The following is a 19,944-nucleotide window of genomic DNA, read 5'->3' on the forward strand; positions in this document are numbered from 1 at the left end:
TCCCTTCCCCCTCGCACGCAGATCCTTTCTTCTCTCTCTGTGCAGATGCAGCTATCCCTGGCGGTGGGACCTGGCAGGTACCACACAGCACATGCTGCATGACAGCTTCAAACTTACAGAAAAGCTTGCAGGAGTTAATCAAGACATGTCTTCCAGCTGAGGTTCATTGGTGATTAACCTCTGAGCCTACTACCTTGGGAAAACAGTGACTGCATCACTGTAGATTTTACGTCTTACTGGCACCCAGAAAGACACATCAGAAGATTTGGGCACGTCCAGGAAATGCTACAACTTGCTTTTCAGAATGAGACATTTTGGCTAATGCCAAAGAAAGGGCTGGTAACCAGCCCCTGGACTTGTAGTCTGAACCCTCACACTCCTCTGCTCCCCTGGAGTGACACAGCTGAGTTCTAGTCCCACTGACAGAGCAGCATGCAGGGAGCCAGTGCTTTCTCATTGATTACAAAAGGTTCAATATGTAGCCCTTTGCTCTTGACCAGGATTTCCAAGACATCGCCTGCCTCCTTCCCTAGATGGCTGCACAGAGGTGCCACCTCCCATTGGAAGGAAGGCATTGTCTCCATGCTGAATCCCCAACTCACACCTCCTCTGACACTCTGGACCTCCTTCTGTGGACCACTCATCACTGTCTGGGGACACAGCCCTCAGCTACTCTTCCTTTTCCTTCATCAGCCCACATGAGAGATGCTATTATCTCCCTCTCTCATGCCTTCTATGGTAGAAAGTAATCCCCAAAGAGTCCTTTGGGATGCCTGACTCCCAGCCTCATTTTGCAATACAGGTTGGGAGATGCAATACAGTTCTCTCTCAAGAGCCTGGAAGAGGTGCAGGTAAAAAATGAAAAGACCAGCATATGGAATATGTCACAGGAAAGACTTGTGTATCAAATGGAAGGAAGAAATGGGAAGAGAAAGAAGGCAGTAGCCAGCACCAACCAGAGGCCAAGGGCACGCAGTTCCCCAGGACTACCTGGAGGTGGCATAAATGTAAAAATGCCACAGATCTCACTAATTGGCACTGATCAAGCACGCAGCACACTCATCTTCTCAGGGTTTACACACCCAGATGTGCATCCACAAGCATCCCAAGTCCTGAGCCCTCTTGAGGGTGAGGGACCCGAGACCAGAGTCTCACACTGTTGGGCTTGTCTTTGGCACAATACACCAGACTCTTGCTTACTAAGGGCTTGTTACATGCAAAATACTTTACGCGTATTTTGTCTGTGAAGGTCAAAATCAAATTCAAGGTCTTCAGTCCCAAGATTGGGCTCAGCTTGAGCTCAGTAACCTACAGGCATGTTTGTATGGACATAGTCTCTGAAAAAACTTACATTACAAGCAAGCAATTTAGTAGATATCCCATCCTCCCCACATAGTGAGTTATACCAAGGACAATCTCTTTTATCATTGCCAAGTCTGAAAATCTGGAATCAATGGAAAAAGTTCAGAGAGCCTAGGCTCTCCAGTGAGGAAAGACTATATTGTTTAATGAACTCAGAGCCAACTATTCTCATGATACCTTAAGGTTTTCACCAGAGAATCCATCAAGGTCCAGCAAAAAGCACTGTTAACTACCCTCTGTGCCTCCACAGCCCCAACAGGTCCATCAGAGAGGACGAACAACAAGCTCAGTTACCAGTGAACCCAGTTTAGCCACCCCTAAATTCCCCAAAGTGCTCATATCCTCACAACCACACTTAAAAGACTCCAAACTCAAGTTCAGTGCTTGAGGCGTGGTCCTTGGTGAACATCAGGCCAACACTTGTATCCAGACTAGTGAGATTCCAAGAGGTGCTGTGTGGAGCAAGGAAACAATTGGGACTGAGGCCCTGAGCAGAAGCACCTCCTAACCATGCTTTCCTCACATAAACACAAAGCAAGAAAATAATCTCTTCTAGCTGACATCTCACAGGCAGCAAGTTCAGTAGTTTGTAGGTTTGTACTCTCTGTCCTTCCCACGAGTAACAGACCACCCCAGGCAGTAAGCGAAGGTGTCTGCAGACACCTTCTAATTCCAGTCATGTCCATGCTCTGCAAAAGTGTCAACAACCTCATTTTGCTCCCAGGTCTTGCAAATTTAAAAGAATTTTTTGCATACCTGATCTCTTTTCCTATGAGGAAGATCTACCAAGGCTTCTTGTGGCAAAGAGAAGAGGAAGTGAGCAGCCTTACTGTCTGGATGAGATTAAAGTCTGGACAGGTCAGCTGCTGCCCCAAGATATTGAGTTGCTCCTCAGCTGCTCTCCATTTTACTTTTTTTTTTTTTAACTACCAGTACAATCAAATTCAGCTGTTTTCCGACAATGGACTACTCAAATACCAGAGAATTGTTCAGAATAATACATTCTTCCTTGGGGGCTGGTCTACAAAACACATTCAGTAAAGTTAATCTGGATTACTTTTTGAAGAGGTCTGCTTAAACAGCAGGAGTCTCCCAGGCAGCCTTAATCCAATTTAGCATCCTTCTCTTTGGAAGGGACGCCAGCGAAGCTTGCATTAAGGTTCATCAGATTCCCTAATATCTCAGCTACGGTCAAAAACATCCCAGTGGAGGCAAAATTGAATTTGCTTCTCCAGGAAGGAGGGGCTAACAGGGATCCCCGCTCCCAGAGGAAAAAAAAGGGGGAAGAAGTGGGACAGACAGAACCCCAGGCAGCTGAATTGGCTGCTCCTGCTGGGAGGAGAGGGGAGAAGAGGAGTGGGGGCTCTTACTCAAACAGCTTGTTGTGCACCCTCATCCCTTCCATGGCCTTGGTCCCTGCAGACAGCCTGGCCTTTGGGGCCATGGCACAGGCCAAGTAGGAAGGGACCCAGGGCCACTTTGTCCCCTGTAGCAGCCTGCCACTTTAGGTGACTGCCTGTATCACCTGTGCTCAGAGCTGCTTCTGGTCAGCCTGACCTCACTTCCCAGCGTATCCCTGGCAGACAAGCCTTGCTTAGGCCACTAGAAGGTTTGAGATGCCTGGTCATTGTTCACCTTCTTTTGTTACCTCTGTTACTTCTACTATTATGTTGAATATTGAGATGAAAGGCCCAGCAGCTCTGTCTTTGCCATGCAGACTGCCCTGCAGTATTTCTTTTCACATTAACTGTGTCACACACCAGAATCTCACTGACTAACTGCCTGAGGGGGACCCTCACTGAGTGTTAATTGCTGTTAATGAGCTGTTGTTGCTTTCTTTCCAAGAGCACCAATTAGAACAGCACTCAGGCACAAAAGATGTGTGTCTGCAGCAAATCAATGCAAATTTTACTCCAGACCCTGGCATTGCACTGCCAACAGCTGCCAACAACTCCTGGAAAATGCTTCATATCAGGGCAAGACTGGGTAAAGTATGAGAGCAGACAACTCTTCCGTCATTGTCTATTTTCTTGTTCTTAATACAGCAAATCAGGGTGAAAGAGAAGTTCTTAACTCACTATTTATTACTCCTATGATGTTGCCTTACAGGATATGTCTACACTCATTTGAGCTCCAAGTCAAATTTAACTCTAGTCACAACACACAGTCCCTCTGATACGTTTTACACGTGGGTGTTGGCCCATCTAGGGGGTAAAGGACAGAGATTAAGTTTATCTCAACTGGAATCTGTTGAAGATTCTAGTAAAAATACTTGTGTGCCAAAAGTCCTCCAACAGCCTTCCCATAAACCATATTAGGGTCAGGTAAGCTCACCTGCCTTGCCTGGCAGGTGGTTGTGGCTCAAAGAACAGTGGGATTTGTGCTGTTGCAAAGCTCTGACTAATCTACTTTCAGTGCTAACCCTGTAAAGCAAGGTAACAAGACTTGCTTTTCCCCGCTTAACTTTAGAAAGGATATTTGTTGCTTTAGGCACTCTACAAAGTGAATCTAGCCCTCTCCCAAGACCTCATCAGACCTTAAGTAACCCCACTGGAAGTTTCATGGACATAGAGGGAGCCCACAGCAGCTTTACACCTAATGTGGTCCTTCCATATGGGCTTGCATTGAATAATTCCAGGCCCAGGGGCTTAACTGTACAAGCTAAGCAATGTTGTTCCTGCTTGTCTTTCCTCTGCTAGGGGTAGGAGTAGCATATATGTCCCAGTCCTGCCTGCTGTGTGATGCTGTGAGAGACTATGGTAGTCTTGGGTCATGGTTCGAACCTTCTTCTCCCTGGTGTGTTCTTTTTCTGTATACAGGGAACAAAAAGAGTCCTTGTATGCTACACAACTGAACACAGATTCTAGGAGTCTCCTCCAGGCCAAGGCTAGGACAGCTTAAAGTTGTAGCCAGAAGAGAAGGTGGACATACAGCTGACACAATCTCCTCCATGTGCCAGGTGATTCAAGGGCTGAACTCATTAATCCCTCTTACCCTCTAAAAATTGTAAGGAAATATGTCCCAGGCAATTGCTATTAAATACCTAAGAAGCAGCTCTTCTAGCATCTTCTAGCAAGGCCTGAAGTGCATCACTGACACAATAGCGTTGGAGAAGTAAACAAGCTCAGATCTTCCTAAGGAAACAGTGTACGTTGCAAAACTCTGGCTGCAGATCAGAACTACTTAGACGAGAGAGAGCTTCTCAGGAAAAAAAAAAAAAAAAAAAAAAGCTGATTGAACGCTATTAGCGAATCACATAGGTTGGAAGGGATTTCCACAGGTCTCTAGTCTAACCTTCTGCTAAAAGGAGGTCCAGTTAGACCAGGTTGCTCATGGCCTCATTGAGTCGAGACAAGCTATCAAGACACTTAACCAGAACAAACTGATTCTTTCAAAAGCGTTGGTAAGAAGTTGTCCAGTGTCTCACTTCGACTCTCTCCTTTACACTATTTTTGGCCATGCTAAGAAGCATTCACATCTAAATCATTCTGTTTCCCCACCAGCACTCTCAAAGCCACAGCTCCCTCCAGCTCAGTCCTAAACTCTGACTCATGGTTCTTCAGCAGGTATAAAAAAAAAAGCACAGATTGCTCAGCTGAGCAACCAGCTCACTCACTCTGCTCCAATTAGAAACCAAAATCAGATCTGTTGTTCTGACCTAAGCACCTGGCTCCTATTTTGCTGCCTTTCCTCAGTTTGTTAAATTTTATTTCACATTATTTCTCCTGTTTTGGCTTCCACTCTAAAAATCCTTCTGCAAGTTCCCCAGCTGCCCTATCCTCATAAATGTTCATTTAAGTATAATAACTTATGACCAAACCCAGAGATACTGACTCAGTGGGAGCTTTGCCTGAACAAAATGCCTCGGGCTAAAGCTTTCTGCTTGTGTATGTTGGGATTTGTCCACCAACTTTGGAGGAATGGCACTCAATCTGTCTGTGCTGCCTATCAGGTGTTCCCAATGGCGCAGTCAAACTTTCCTTGATTTTTCCCAGACCTGTGCTACCAATTTCCCGGTGTTTTTCCCACAAAATAAACAAATTCAGATGTGTCACAGGAGAGTCAGCATTGCAGACTTGGAGCACTCTGTAGTTAAACAGCAGCTCCCGCTCACCACATCTGCTGCAATGTTCTGCCTAGCTGTTATGCCACTGTTGCTCCTGCTCACCTCTGCAGCGCTGGCTTTGTCTCAGCTCTTTCTGAAAAGATTCAGCTACCCATGGCCTCAAAAACGGCCTCCTTCACAAAAGAAAACCATCTAAGATGAGGTTGTCAATTCTTTTCAGGGATCACCCCGAATATCTCAGAAATGCCCTCACCTCCACTACTGCTGGTTGCAGCATCATGTTTTGGTGATTACTCACCCACCTCAAGTTTTGGGCATGGCTTGGGTGACCACACTTTGCCAAATGTGACTGCCACTTTTCTGTCCATGCTGCATCACTAAACACAGATTACTCCTCTTTAAAAAAAGTCCTCAGACTTTCCCAATATATATACAGAATTTGTGCAAATGCTCCCCTTCTTCCCCAGGGATGCAGGCACCCTGACCATCTATTGGAAAGGATGAGCTTGGAGAAGAGAGGAGTCCACAAACTTCTTTGAACAAGTCTGCAAAAGATGGCTCAGAAAAAATTGTCATTAGCAGGAATCAGTTCATGCCCTCACATTTCCCAAATGCAGGGCACACTGGATTTCTTTTTCAGGGTTTAGAATACAAATAGTCAATCTTGTCTTATATTCTGACCAATGAGATCTGTGGAAAGAAAATTGCAGAAGATTTGTTATTTCCCTAGTGTTCCCACTTTCCCATTCCTTTCCCACAGAAGCAAGTTGTTGTTGTTGGGTTTTTTTTTTGTTTTTTTTCCCATCTTTCAGGGGAAAATCCTGACAAATGGAAGCCCTGATTCATACCAGCAAAAATTTGGCCTTTTTAATTTAAGGTGGAGCCCTTTGTCTCTGAGGATGAAAACATTTCTCTAACTACATACAGAGGGCAAGGACCAACCCTTTGCCCTGCTAAAACAAAGCCATTCATGCAGGCCAAGTGATGCTGGATGGATCACAGCAATGCCATGTGGCCACCAACAGCAGAGGGCCAACCTGGAGACAGGAGAGCAACTTCACCTCCCCTGCACTTAGGAAAATACTCCATGTGCTTGAGCGGTCACAACTTCCCATCCGGGTCTTAGTGTTCGCAGAGCATTTGGAAAGCAGAAGGCCTGGTAGAAACAGTGCACTGAAGATTGTGGTCACGGGGGAGACTTCCACAGGTGCGAAAACATCTGCTGGCGGGGTACTCAGTCAGAGACACAGCTCTGCAGCCCCATGGCTAGAGGCAAGCCCTGGAAGAAGGGCGCTCTCGTCCTCCTCCTGCATTTTCTCATACTTCTGAAGGACATGTGAGAAATGCTCAGAAATGGATGAAAAGAAGCACTGTTCTCCTCACATCATCACTGCTCGCATCAAAGACACCTGCTTCCCCCTACCCTGCATTTACCACCTGGGAAACAGCAGACATAAGAAGCCAGGCTCAGAAAAAAAAGGTACTTAGGGCTGCAGCCTGCCTGCTCCCACAGCCTGGGGAACAGAGTGAGAAGGGAAGCGGGTCGAAAGAGCTACATATCCGTAAAAACCTCCTTGTAGTTTTTCTCAACAGACCATGCCATCCAACCTAGCATCCTCACTGCACTGCGCCCGCTTAGGCGGACCTCTCTGCCCATCGGCATGAACAAACATGCGTGAGCGAGAGCTTCTCCTGGTACCTCCTGGTACCTGATAGACACAGCACACACACAGAGCAGCGGCGAATGAACAATTTTCTCTGACACAAAGACAGAAAGGACTTAAAAAAAAAAAAAAAAAAAAAAAGGGAAAGCCATAAACCATGACTTTTTTTCCCCTTCCCCGTCTCTGTCCAAACACTACACTTGGCAGAGCCCTGAGTGCTGGAAACGATCAGTGTAGCTGCCGGTGCTTCAGAGGCAAGTGACACAGCAGGCTCAGCTCCCGTCTGGCGCCCGGCGCGCCGGGGAGAGAGGGCAAGCGAGGAGCCGGCTCTGCCGCGGCCTCGGGGAGGCGCGCCCAAGCCCAAGAGCGGCCACGGACGGCACCAGCGTCACCTCTGTCCCCGCTGCCCAGGGCCTCCCGTCCCGCAGGGAGACATCTCCTCTCCGGTCCAGCCAGGCTGCCGCCCCCCGAAAGCGCTCCTCGCTCCGCGAGGGCCTTGCGGACGCCGCGCAGCCTCCTCCCGCGCGGCACGGCTTGGCCAGGCCTGGCCTTTGCAACGACAGGGCGATTCGCTTTCAAACCGCAGCTCAGTTCTGAGGCAGCCAGGAGACCTTTCTCACCGGGTACCGGCACCCGAGCTCTTCCTTCGGTTTCCCACAAATTGTTCTTTTTTATACATATATTTTTTTCTGCTCAATACTTTCTAGCAGCTAGAGGCCAAATCTGAAAATATATCAGGGAAGAGATCAGGGAAAGGCTTGCAGGGAGAGGTGATCTTTTATTAGCTCATCAGATACAGCTGGAAAAAAAGCACCAGCTTTCGGGCACAAAAGCTCATCGCTATCTTTCAGCGCGCTGGCAACCTTCGCCTTTGATCAGCCCCTCGCCGCGCCGGGCCAAGGCCGCTTCCCCGGGGGATTTGGAGGTACTCGTGCCTGCTGCTCCACACCTCAGCCCTGCGCCCCGCTAGCAGGGCTACCTCCGTCTCCCCCGCCCCGGCAGGCAGGGAGACGCGTTTGAAACGTAAAGGAAAACGCAAGCGTTGGGTTTTAACCTCGAGGCACGGGGCTGGGGGCAAGGTGGAGACGGGGCAGCGATTCCTCGGCTGCTTTCAGCCCGCAGAGTCGGGGTAGCGGGGTCCCTCGTCCGTCCGCCCGAGCCACGAACGCGGGCTCGCCCCCCTGCCACCCGCGCGCCCGCCCCAGGCGACGTGCCGGCTCGACTCGCCCGTGGCGCCCGCGGTCCCGGCTCTCCGCCCCAGGAGTGGGGTTTGGGGGGAGGTGGGGGGAAGCAAGCACCCTGCCCGCCCGCCCGCCCTCCGGCCGCAGCCCCCCGCCTACCGCTGCGGCGAGTCGGGGTCGAAGCAGGTCTTGGCCACGTCGGTGGCCAGGGGGTCGCAGCAGTCGCCGTCGTCAAAGTCGTCCAGCATGTTGTTGCACTCCATGTGGCAGACGCCGTCGCGGCGCTTCCAGGAGAAGCAGCGGCCGGGCCGGCGGCAGTCGCCGCCGTCGTAGCCCGTGAGCGGGTGCTCGCACTCGGGGTCGCAGTGGTCGTTGCCGATCTTGCTGGGCTCGCAGCCGAGGAGCACGGCGCGCCGGCGCAGCGAGGAGTTGCGCACCTCCAGCAGGCTCAGCTGCCACGAGATGTTGTAGGGCCGGAAGGCCTCGCTCAGCGCCCGGTGCTGCCGGGCCACCTGCTCGCGGCTCACCGTGGGCCGCCGGCCGTCGTCGTCCAGCACGTTGACCACGCGGTAGCGCAGCACCTTCTCGCCGCGCAGCGGCCAGTGCCCGTTGTAGCCGGCGGCCAGCTCCACGTTGTCGCAGGCCGTCTGCCCGCAGGCCGGCGGCCCCAGCGGCCGCAGCACGGGGGGCGGCGGCGGCGGCAGGGCCCGCCGGCGCGGGTAGCTCGCCTCCCTGAAGGGGGCCCAGCGCTCCTCCGGGGCGGCGAAGCCGGCGGCGAGCGCCAGCCCGGCGGCGCCGGCGGCCGCCCCCTCCAGGAAGGGGCGCTGCAGCCGGGGCTGGGGCAGGGCGACGCGCCACAGCGCCAGCCCCGCCAGGTGCCCGCGGAAGTTGTGGCCGGCGCCCGAGGCGTCGCCGCCCAGCAGCAGCGTGCGGCAGGAGGCCATGAAGGCGCTGTGCAGCGGCCCGGCCTGCCGGCCCGCCCGGCCCACCCGCGCCCCGTCCACGTAGAGCGCCATCCACCGCCCGTCGTAGGTGGCCGCCACGTGGGTCCAGGCCTCGGGGCGGTAGCGGTGGCGGCCGGCCACCACGGCGGCGGCGGCCGCCCGGTCCGTGCGGAGGGAGAAGAAGAAGCGGGCGTCGCTCTTGCCGCGGAGCTGCAGGGCGCGGATGCCCAGGGCCCAGCCCTTGTCGCTGGCCGTGTGGGAGCAGTTGTCGAACACACCTGCAGCGGGCGGCAAGGCGACACGGGGAGGGCTCGCGCGCGCGCCGGGAGCCGGGCCCTCGGCGGCCGCTTCCCGGGGAGGGGAGGGAGCGCGAGGCGAGGAGCGGAGAGGGGCAGGAGGGGGAAAGCGCCGGGGAGGGAGGGAGGGAGGGAAGGAGCGGCGGCGCGAGCGAGGCGCGCTCGAGCGCTCCTCCGGGACGGCGTTAGGCGCTAAGCTTTTCATCTGCGGGCCAGAGCTTTTAAGAAGGAGAACGCAGCAACCGGAGGCAAGAGAGCCTCTCCTGGGGACTGCTTCCCCGGCAGCTTCCGGGCGGATTCACGGCTCTCCCTCACGCTCCAGTTTGCTTCGCAGCCGCGCGTCGAGCGCAGACGGGCGAGGGGCAGGGAGGGAGGGGAAAACTCCTGAGCGCCTGCGGTCGAGACCCAGAGGCCTCCAGGCACTTAGTACCCCGGGAAATCAGTGGCCCTGAGGCCCTGAAATACTAGCGAGGGGAGATAAAACCACCCTTTGAAAACACCGCCTCTGGGCCCCTAATTCACCGAGGCGCCCGGACCGCTCTCCGGAGAGGTCCGTTCCTCTCCCCCTCGACTACAGGAGAGTCCCAAAGCGCCGTGCTCCCGCCTAAGGCGGGCCGAGATGCGGCCGGGCCTTTGGGACCAGACCTTCCCGCACAAACGGTTCGAGGAGAACTGGCCTCTCCTCCGCCTCAAATCAGCGTTTTAACTGCTGGAGCTACTGCGAGCGCAGCGCCGAGAAGCGATACTTTCACTTCAGCGCGGCTCAGGGCAGGCTGGGTTTATTGGTGCTAATTCCTCCTCTGCGTCTTCTCCAGCCGTCTGAGCTGCCTGTAGCCCCACCATCAGCCACAGGGAAGCCAGAAGCAAAAGGCAAGAAGTGGCCGAGCTGCTGCCTGCCGGCTGGCCCACTTCCCTGGTAGTATAAGCTGATGTATTTAATCTGCAACTGAGACAGGCTCAAGGTCCCCTTGCAATTAATTATTGCAGCTCTGCTGACAGCTGACGGTAACCTGCTGAGCCACCATATCTCAGGTGCTTCCATCACACAGTCGTAACCCCACATGTGTTGAAACCAGCTCAGTTTCTGCTGCAGCCAGGTTGTTCACACAATCATCTGCTGGGGTGAGCAGGCTTGAAATCACACTCCCAAGCCCTATCGGTGCCACTTTCTCATGGAGACAAGGTTGGCCTTGATTTTCAAGGGTGTATCAACATTCGGACTGTCCGGCTGTTGGCAGGTCAGATTTTTCGGAAGGCAGGTGCCAAGCACTTTAAAATGCCTTTCCACGGGCACTTAGAAAGCTTTGCTTTTTAAAATCTTGGCCCCGGACTGAATTTCCCTTCAGCCAACAGTGACAAGCTGGAATTCAAACCATCTTGAAAATCCAGCAAGCAGGCAGCAGTCTGGTTCTCCAAGCCCTGCATCTTGGTATCCCGCCCTGAAGTGAGAGTTCATGATAAACTCTTCAACAACAACACCTCCTCCCCGTGCCTCTGAGCCCCCTGCTCTCCCATTCACCACCAAGACAAATTGCTTCCAGATGCGATGGCTCTCCAAGCAGAGAGAGCCAGAAAGCCAGGACTGCAGTGTCTTAGACACACACAGAGCCCTCGCCGCCTTTCATCTGCCTCAGCAAAGCGTCCTGAGGAACTTCATTGAGGTCCTAAGCCTGACTGCTGCCACTGAAAACCACTGCCATGCCTGAAGCTCTGCTGTGGCTCCCGTCTTCTTTTTATGTTCTTACTGCAAATTTTCTTAGGCTTCAGCTTCCTGTTTTTCCCTAGCCTTGTCTCTACCCAGCTGCACAGGTTTCTCTTGAATCAATTTAAGCTGAAGTTGCCCCGGTTCAAAACTTGCAGCAGATCTGCTGCAAGCTAGAGTGAACTGATTCAAGACAGTACTTGAACATATTCACACACAGGTCCTCACACGGTCTCTGTAAAGCTTGGCCAGAGCTTCTCAAGCCAAACCTGGCCACCCATCTCTACACCTGGATTAAGTAGCTCCGCCCACCCTCCTGCTCCTGTCCCATACACCATCTGTCCTGTTCCCTGGCATCACGGTGTCAGGTAAAAATTAGGAGCCAGTCACTCCGTTCCTGTTCTGGCTTTCTGCCTCCCTTCTCCCTGGGGACTGTCAGCGTGATGCACACCACTCAGCGGCAGTAGCTCTCCAGCCTCTCTTTTCCTCTCCTGACATCACTCCTTTCCTCTGGCCCTGGGGAAACTGTAGCTGTCATCATTATTTCAAAGAGGCCAGTGGAGAGAGACAGATGTATAGAGAAGAAGCTACTCAGCAGGACCTCCTGGATTACATCCAAAGGATTTGACTAAAGCCAGGTTACCATGACCCCACATATTCCTGCCAGCCCTCATAAACACGCCAGCCTCGTGGTCAAGTGTGCCAGAGGATGCTAATAAATTTGCAAAGGTTATTTTAAGCCCCTTTAAAACTCAGGACAGGCACCCCTCCCTGTCCTGTTCCTTTAATGTATCATGAGAAGGGTGGTGCTTTTATTTTTGCAATGGGTTGTAGCCACCGCAGACAGGGATACATGTCACCACTCACTGCAAAGGCAGCCATGCACAAAGCTCACGTGGGTGGATGGGGTTTGGCCAGCTGTTGTTTTCTGATGGATTGTGAAAGGGAGGCAGAAAGACCAGGGAAGCTGAGACAGAGGGAAGCCAAGAAGCAGGAGAAAGTCGAAGAAGCCCTGCAGCCGTAAAGAGAAAATAAAGCTGGAGAATACTTTTGAGCTGAATACTGGCTGAAAGATGCTTGGACCTGCAAACTCAAAAGCCATCTTCTAGTATTTGGTCATCATCAATGTAAAAGAAACAGGGCTTGGTATCTTCTCTATTAGGAAAACTCATGCATTTAACCTGGTAACAGTTTAGAGTGCCCCAAATTTGATTAAGCACTGAGGCAAAAAACAGGAAAATAGTGTCAGGATGGAAGAGTTTTCCAGGGGGGAACGTGAGCTGAGCTTGTATCTTTGCAAACTTGTATTGCAGCCGAGCCTGGAAGTGCCCCAAAAATTTTAAAATGTTCAAAAGAACCTTAAACAAACCTAAAACAAGGTCTGGAGACCTCATCAGAGCAATTCAAGTAAGGCCAAGGTCAGTTCTACATTAGGGCTGGAAACCTGCTAGGACGGCAGCTGGCACTTCCTAGAAAGGGCCAGAGAGGAAATCTCTGCTGCAGCAGCAGCTACGAAGCGTGCAGGCAGGTCAGCACGTGCTGCGGCTGTGATCCCATTTCAGAACAGCAAAGCCGGGCCTTCAAGGGACTGCCACCACAGCTCCTCACAATCAAAGCCTTCCTATGAAAGGGAGCGCCCACAAAAGCTCTGGTCTTCTCCAAGCCCAGCTGCTCAGAGAGGACAAGCTCCTGCGCTAGCCCTTTGGTACCTATCCTGGGCAGCAGACTAGCTGCAGCTGATAGTCTGTGGGGCTGAGCACCCAGCTGAGAGGTAGCCAGAAACAGAAAGACAGGAGTCTTTTTGAACCCATAGGCCACCATGGAGATGTGGCCTTGTGCTCCTGGTATCTCCCAAGATCCTTCACAATAAACCAGCACCAATTTCTAGCCCCTTGAGTAAGCTAGGGCTAGCAGCTCCAGATCAGTGAGGGGAGGTCCTGGAGACCTGGGAGGCTGTGGAGCTTGCCGAGGTACTTGAATTTTTTTTCCTGGGGGCTGCCCACCAGAAAGGGAAACAGCTGCTTGCAGAGGAAAGGGAAGCCAATTGCCTCAGCACTTGTAAGTGCAACTCTGCTTTTAATCTATACGACGGGAAAAGGGAAATCTAATAGGGTTTGTGATGTTTGTCAGTGATTAGAGTGATAAATTCAGGTTTAAAAACAAGAGTTGTTGCCAACCATGCAAAAAAAAATGAAGAGAAGCAGCCTTGCTTAAGCACTGATACGTGAAAAAAAGTAGCCACAAAAATGCCCCCCAAAGAATTCAGCTGGGACCTCCAGGGCTGGTGGAGAAGGGCATTGCAAATGCTGATGAAAGCTTCATGCTCTGGCCAAGAAGTGGCCAAGTACCCAGTTAAGGCAGGAAAGCTCAGCAGTGGAAAGCGCGGTCTCTCAGTGTCTGCTTGGCAATGAGGCAGCAGCACGGAGAGTTTGGCTATCTGGTACGTAATAGGATCTCCAGAAGGCATAAGAGCAGACACTGGCTGACACACACCCTCTATTAGATCAAATACACTAAAAAATGTTTAGGGAATAGCGGACACAAAAATGAGCTGCCACACAGGCTTCAGACGGAGACAGGGAGCAGGTAAGAGGAGCCTGTTTGAACACTGGTCCCCTGCGACTGGACCATAAAGTCGGCAGAGCTGAGAAACAGATAACTTGTTTGGCTTCAGCTGCGGCTTGAGATTACACAAAAGCTGCCAGGAAGGGTGCCTGATGGAGGGAAAAGCCTCTAAAGAGGTGAAACGCTCCGCGCGGTAAGGACCACATTCAAAAGCAGCATGTTCTGCTCCTGCCGGGGGCCAGAAGCTGAGCTACCCGCTCCTCTCTTTGCAGCACAAGGGATAGTTCAGCTGCGCTTTGAGACTCAGGCACGAGGCTGCTAAAGCTCTAGAGGGTCTGAAACAAGAACAGCTCCTGGCTTGTTTTGCTAAGTCTTAACCAGGGCAGTCAAATAGGAATCAGCTAGTAAACACTGAGGAAAGTAATGAGGGAAGGGAAGGGAAAACCTGAGACTATACCAGACAATGTGCCGGACTCGGTGCAACATGTGCTCTCCCAACAGGACCGGACGTGGCACTGTTCCCCAGCCAGGGCCATCAAAGCGCCCTCGTTTCCTTAAACACCTTCACCAGTGGAGTTTTGGCCAGAGTGGGTTAGCGAGTGTCTGACAGCAGCCAGAGCAGCTGGTCTGGCCACCTCTCGCAGCATGAGGCGGTGAGCAGCTCAGGGCAGCCGAAAGGTTCAACCCAGCAGAGCTGCAGCCAGAGGAAGACACCTGGTTTCAGCCTCAGCCACAGCAGAAATTTGAGACTGCTTCTGGTTAGGGATTTTCTCCTGACCCAACAAACCCATGTTTGATCTGAGTAATAACAAATCACAGCCTGGCACGAGGGGAAATCACTTCATAGTTTACCAGAAGCAGAGCAGTCTTGGATGAGGGAAAATGAGAAAGGCAGAAAAACAAATGACGTCACATGAAAGGACTCTCATCTGCTGCCCAAAGTGAGAGAGATGCGGAGGAGTGACAACATCCAGTGCAAGTAGGATGAGTCGCCTTCCATGGAGGTGGCCGCGGAAGGGCAGCCGGGGTCATGCCTTGACAGAAATCCCCCCGATGCAAGAGGGGCTAGCAGGGACTAATGGCCCCATCCAGGGCATCTCTAAGGGGAAATAAAAATGTCTACAAGAACAAAGCCTGAACTCCTGATTCTTTGACAAAGCGAGCAATTCCTGATGCAGCCGAACCAGCTGACACAGCAGCTTTTTTTTACCTGGACAGAGCTGCCTGCTTGGCCTTATTTACCAGGCAACAAAGCTGGGAGATGCTCAGCTCTGCCCTGCTTTCCATCCACCTTCCCTCACACGCACACCAGCATCTGGAGCATCTCCAGCGAACAAGCTCCTTCACAGCTCTGGCAGCCTCATGGCTCAGTCCCCTCTCCGCCAACAGGACCGGGAGCAGCAGAAAGGAGGCAGGCTCAGCACGTGTGAAAGGGCTCGCAGCTCCCTTGGTCACCTGCTCTCCCCAAACGCCAGCCGGTGCTGGCCGCCTCGCCTGCGTCCCTCGCCACGCACCAGGCCCCGAGTTCCCAGCTGCAGGGAGAGGATGGGAAGCGGGCAGCGACTCAGAAAGCAGGAGGCGCGGGGGACTCGAACACTGGAGCCCAGAGGCCGAGGGATATTACTTGAGTGCGTGTCAGTGGTTATGGACAGCGCTTTCCTCTCTGTGTAACAACTGGACTGCCCTGTGCAAGGACAAAAAATAAAAAAAAAAAAAAAAAAAAAAGGAAGAAAAAAAAAGAGGGGGAGTGGAGATACTGCCCTAGCTGGGAAAGTAAAACCCAATACCTGCAGGCCTGATCTCCAGAAGCTGGGGAGAGGGCAAGACCCCGAGGGGAAGGCAAGCAGCAAACGAAGCGCTAGGCAGTTTCCTCGTGCACGGCTTTTTCCCCCCTCTCTGCCACCCAGCCGCCAGCCAGTCCCTCCTCCCTTCTCTGCAGCAAAGACACGGCTATCGCTCCAGCAAGCCAGGGAGAAAAATTAATGAGACACATCAGGCAGGCAGTGAGGCAGAGGGGGGGTTCAGTGGCGGGATCACCAGCGGGGAGAGTTAGGATAGGGAGAGGAGTTTGCGCTGGGGGAGAGGGAAGGTGAAGCTCCTGTTGCCCAGCCAGACGGCTCAGAGGCGGCGGCACGGGAACAGAATGGCCCTCAAGATCTCCCAGAGAGGGACCCCAAAACCCTCTGACTGCAGTTTCCTGCTCTTTCCACCCTCACCCCAGCCCTGCCTGCCCTGTGCAGGTGCTACTCCTCTGATCCACCAGGACTGCATCCTGCCGCAGACACCTGTCCTGGCAAACGTGCACGAAACAGCGGTGCCGGGAGTCCCCCAGCCCTGCCTCCACTGTCAGGCAAACTCAGGGGAGGTCCCGAGGTCCCACCTCAGGCAAGCTCAGGTGAGGCCTGGACCCCTTCCTTCCCACCTGCCGCACACCTCCCTGCCTCTGCTTTAGTCTCCTGTTTCTCCTCAGGCTCTCCATGCTGCGCATCACCTGCCTGTGCCTCAGCCTGCCCTTCGAGACGGGAGTCGAACTCGCAGCAGGCAGAGCTGCCGCCTCTCTGCAGACGGGTTCTGGGGCCGGGTTCACGGCCCAGAGCTCGGGGACGGTCCTCTCCAAAGCGGGTCGCGCCCCTCAGCAGCAGCTGCTGCACTGCAGCCACCACTGTTGCTTTTGCCGCCAGGCGGAAAAGAAGAAGGGAAAAGACGGAGACGCCGCTGCCTCGGCGCTGCTGCGGGGCCAACACGCGCGGCTGCCGCCGCCGGGGCGGCTCCGCCGTGCGGCTCGGCTGCCCCCGCGCGGCCGCGCGGCCCGGCCCGGCCCGGCCTGGCCCGGCGCCGGCTCCGCCGGGGCTCCCTGGCCGGGCACCAGCCGGCCGAGGGGACTCCACCAGGAGCGCGGCCAAGCCGGGCTGGGAATGTGGGAAAGCGGCAGCCGCTAGCTCCAGGGGAAGAGAATAGGAAAAGCCCCCTCCCGCCGGCGGGCCCCTCCGCAGGCCTCCGCGGAAGAAAGGAATGCAGCAGCGGGGCTTCGAGGAGCCGCGTAGCTTGGGGCATGGCCCCAAAAGGGGCCTTTCAGCTCCCTGCCCGGAGCGCGCGGATGAAAGGAAAGCTAGAAAGCAGATAGTAGCCCAAGACATGGGAGCCTGGATCCCATCCAGGTTTAGGGCTGGCTTCCCGCGGCACAGAGCGACGCTCAGGCCTGGAAGGACGGGGGAGCTGAGGGAAGGGGAGGGGGTGATTTTAGGTTTTGCTCTCAAGGAAACAAGGAATATTTCGCACTCGGGACCTTGCCGAGATCTGAGGGCCCCGGGTCGTGTGGGGGCGAGGTGTCACCTGCCGCAGAGCGGCGAAAGGGGCAAAGCCAGGTGAGCGGGGGGCCAAGGCGCCAGGTAGCCCCGGCTCCCCGCAGGACAGCTCAGGGCTCTCGGGGGTCTTGCCCCGTCCCCGGCTCCCCGTGCCCCCAGGGGAGCCAGGGCTTCCCACATCTCCTCCCCTTGCCGTGGCGCTTTGGGAGGGCTCTGCCACAAGCGCCTGGGGATGGACCCCTCCGTCGGGGCCGAGAGGCAGCCCTGGGGACTCGGGGAGCTCGTCCCGGCCGCCCTTTGCCCCGGGACGGCCGCGCCGGGCAGGGGGCGAGGAGGCAGCTGGGGCGCGGGGCCGGCCGGGGGCACCTGCGGGCGCGGCGCGGCGCGGCGGGGGCAGCGGGGCTCCGTCCCTCCCTTCCCCGCCCGGCCCTGCCGCAGCCGGGGGGCGACGTTACCTGCGATGATGGCCGGGTTGCTCTGTCCTCCCTCCGCCTTCACCCACACCTCCACGGTGAACTGCGCCCGCGGGATGTCGGGCAGCGCCTCCGGCCTCGCCGCCAGCTGCTCCCGGCTCCCGGAGAAGTACAGGGCGGAGAGAGCCCGGCCCCGGGGGGGGCTCGGCCCGGCCCCGCCGGCGCCCTGCGGCGCCCGGCCCCGGAGCCCGTCCCGCCGGGGGAAGGCGTCCGGCTCGCCCCACGTGTCCTCGGCGCCCCGCGGCCGCCGCCGCCGCGGCCGCCCGGCGCCCGGCGGGGCTGCAGCGCCGAGCACCTGGTGCGCGCCGGGGCCCCGCGCCGCGCGGCCCGGGTAGAGCCCGTAGGGGTGGTGCGGGGGGGCGGCGCGGCGGCCCGGCGCCGGCAGCCCGCAGCCCTGGCCCTGGCCCCGCGGGGGGCCCGGCGGCCGGGGCTCCGCCGCGGGCTCCCCGGCGCCCAGGCTCAGCGCGGCCAGGAGCAGCGCGGCCAGGGGCGCCCCGCGGCTCCGCATGGTGCTGCCGCCCCGCCGCCGCCGCCGCTGCCGCCGCCGCCGCCGCTCAGGTGGGCTGCGGCCGGCGCCCGGGGCCCGCCGGGCAGCGCTGGGGCATCCTCCTGCCCGCCGCGGCCGCTGCCCCAACTTCTCCCCGGCACCTCTCGCCTGCCCTCTGCTCCTGCGGCCCGGGCGGCGGCGGCGGAGGAGGCGGAAGGCGCGGGGACCGCCGCGGGGACCCCCTCTGCCTGCGGGCGGCCGGGCCGGGCCGGGCCGGGGGCCGCTGCCTGGCGGGGCACGGCGGCCCTGCGCGGCTCGCACTGCCGGCTGCCCGCCGGCTCTTCGCGGGAGCCCCGGCGCTGCCTGCGGGAGAGGGAGATGCGTTAGATGCCCTTATCTAGGAAGCCCCGAGGCGCTGCCCGCTCCCCCCGCCAGCGAGGGGGTGGGGGGGGGCCGCCTTATTTAAAGATGATTATGTCCAATCTAATAAACCCCGAGCGGCGCATCGCCCTCCCCTCCCCGCCCTCCGCCTCCCGGCGCTGCCCAGGGCGCTGCACCCCGCTCCCCGCCGCCGCGCACCGCGGGGACCCGCCGCCCGGGAGCGGGCGCGCAGGGGGCTCCGCCGGCCGCGGCAGGACGGGGCGCGCCGGGCCGGGCGCTGCCCCCGCCGCAGCCGCGGCCGCGGCCGCCGGCACCTGCGCTGTCCTTGCCTTCAGTCGCGGTCGCAGCCCCGGCGGCTGCGAGCCATCCTTTCACAAGGTCTCAGGCAGCTGCACCGGGCTCCAGCCCTTCCCGATAGCCTCGCTCGCTCCCTCTCTCATTCCTCCGCTCACCACTCTCCCGGCTTGGCAGTTCAGCGTGGTTTTTCTTTTTCTTTCTTTTTCTTTCTTTCTTTTTTTTTCCCCCTAAGTTGTACCATGTCTGTGTTTTCCTCCTGTTGTAGCTTGGCTGTGACATCATGTGCCTGCCCACCTCGCCTCCATCCTCCATCCCACTCCTCACCTACGAGGGGGAGGAAGGGAAGGAGGAAGGCGGGAGAAGGACCCCCCGGCAGCCCTCCTCTCGGAGAGGGGAGAGGTGGTCTCGGCTTCCGCCTGTGAAATCCACGGGACGGAGAGACCGAGGGTCCCCCCTCAGCCGGAGATCTCAAGGGACTTTGCTTCTTTTTCTTTTCCTGTTTTTGCCCAAACAGTGATCCCATCTGTTTGACATGTGCGGAAAGGTGGGCTGGAGGCAAGTTAGCTGGGCGAGAGGAAAAAGCCGTGTCCAAAGCAAAACCCTATCAATCTACCAGCCTACACACAGCTGCCTCCCCCCTCCAGCCTCCACACACAGGGAGAGAAATCGCACCACGAGAGCCGCTGCAGTGGGAAACGTGTCTGACCCACCCACGGTGCCAGAGGGTAAGGCACGGGTGCTGCCAAGGGAAAGCCATTTAAAAAATACGAGTGAGAAAACAAACTTCCGAAGTTTCCTATTTGTTTCTGAGAAGCTGTCACACAAGCACACGGCTCGGGAGGTTAGGTAGGCTCCGTTTGGAAACCTCAGCAAGAAGGGATTTTTTATTATTATTATTATTATTATTTCACTCCAAAACACTATCTGTGGCGGTCAGTCTGAAGCAAGGTTGCCAACGAAAGCTGGGAGGCCCCTTCCAGGGTACAGGCTTTCAAACCGGCGAGGCAGGAGGGAACAGATTTAAGAACAAACAGCAGGAGCTGGCTGCATTTTTTTTTCTTCTCAAGGTGGGAGGGTGATGAGAAGGGACGTGGGGGGCTGGTGCTTTGAGGGGGGGGGGAGACAGGAAAAATATCAGTGCCGGAAAATGTTGACGGCTAGGAGGGGTGAGCAAAATGCTTTGACAATCCCCTGTAAAGGAGAAGGTAACCATATAGAGAG

At 55.9% G+C, this 19,944-nt stretch overlaps 1 protein-coding gene across 1 annotated transcript in view; it reads right to left on the minus strand.

Annotated features, from left to right (window-relative positions):
• Positions 1–18,066, minus strand: part of PAPPA2 (pappalysin 2) — a 113,307-nt gene extending 95,241 nt beyond the window's left edge. The window contains exons 1-2 of the mRNA XM_062580916.1: positions 17,541–18,066; positions 8,433–9,495 (exon numbers count right to left, since the gene is read on the minus strand). Coding sequence (XP_062436900.1) covers positions 8,433–9,495; positions 17,541–18,066 — 1,589 coding nt within the window. The remainder of the gene's footprint in view (positions 1–8,432; positions 9,496–17,540) is intronic.
• Between the last annotated feature and the right edge of the window lie 1,878 nt (positions 18,067–19,944).

The sequence above is a fragment of the Rhea pennata genome, chromosome 8 (assembly GCF_028389875.1).
Source record: "Rhea pennata isolate bPtePen1 chromosome 8, bPtePen1.pri, whole genome shotgun sequence".
Taxonomy (NCBI): domain Eukaryota; kingdom Metazoa; phylum Chordata; class Aves; order Rheiformes; family Rheidae; genus Rhea; species Rhea pennata.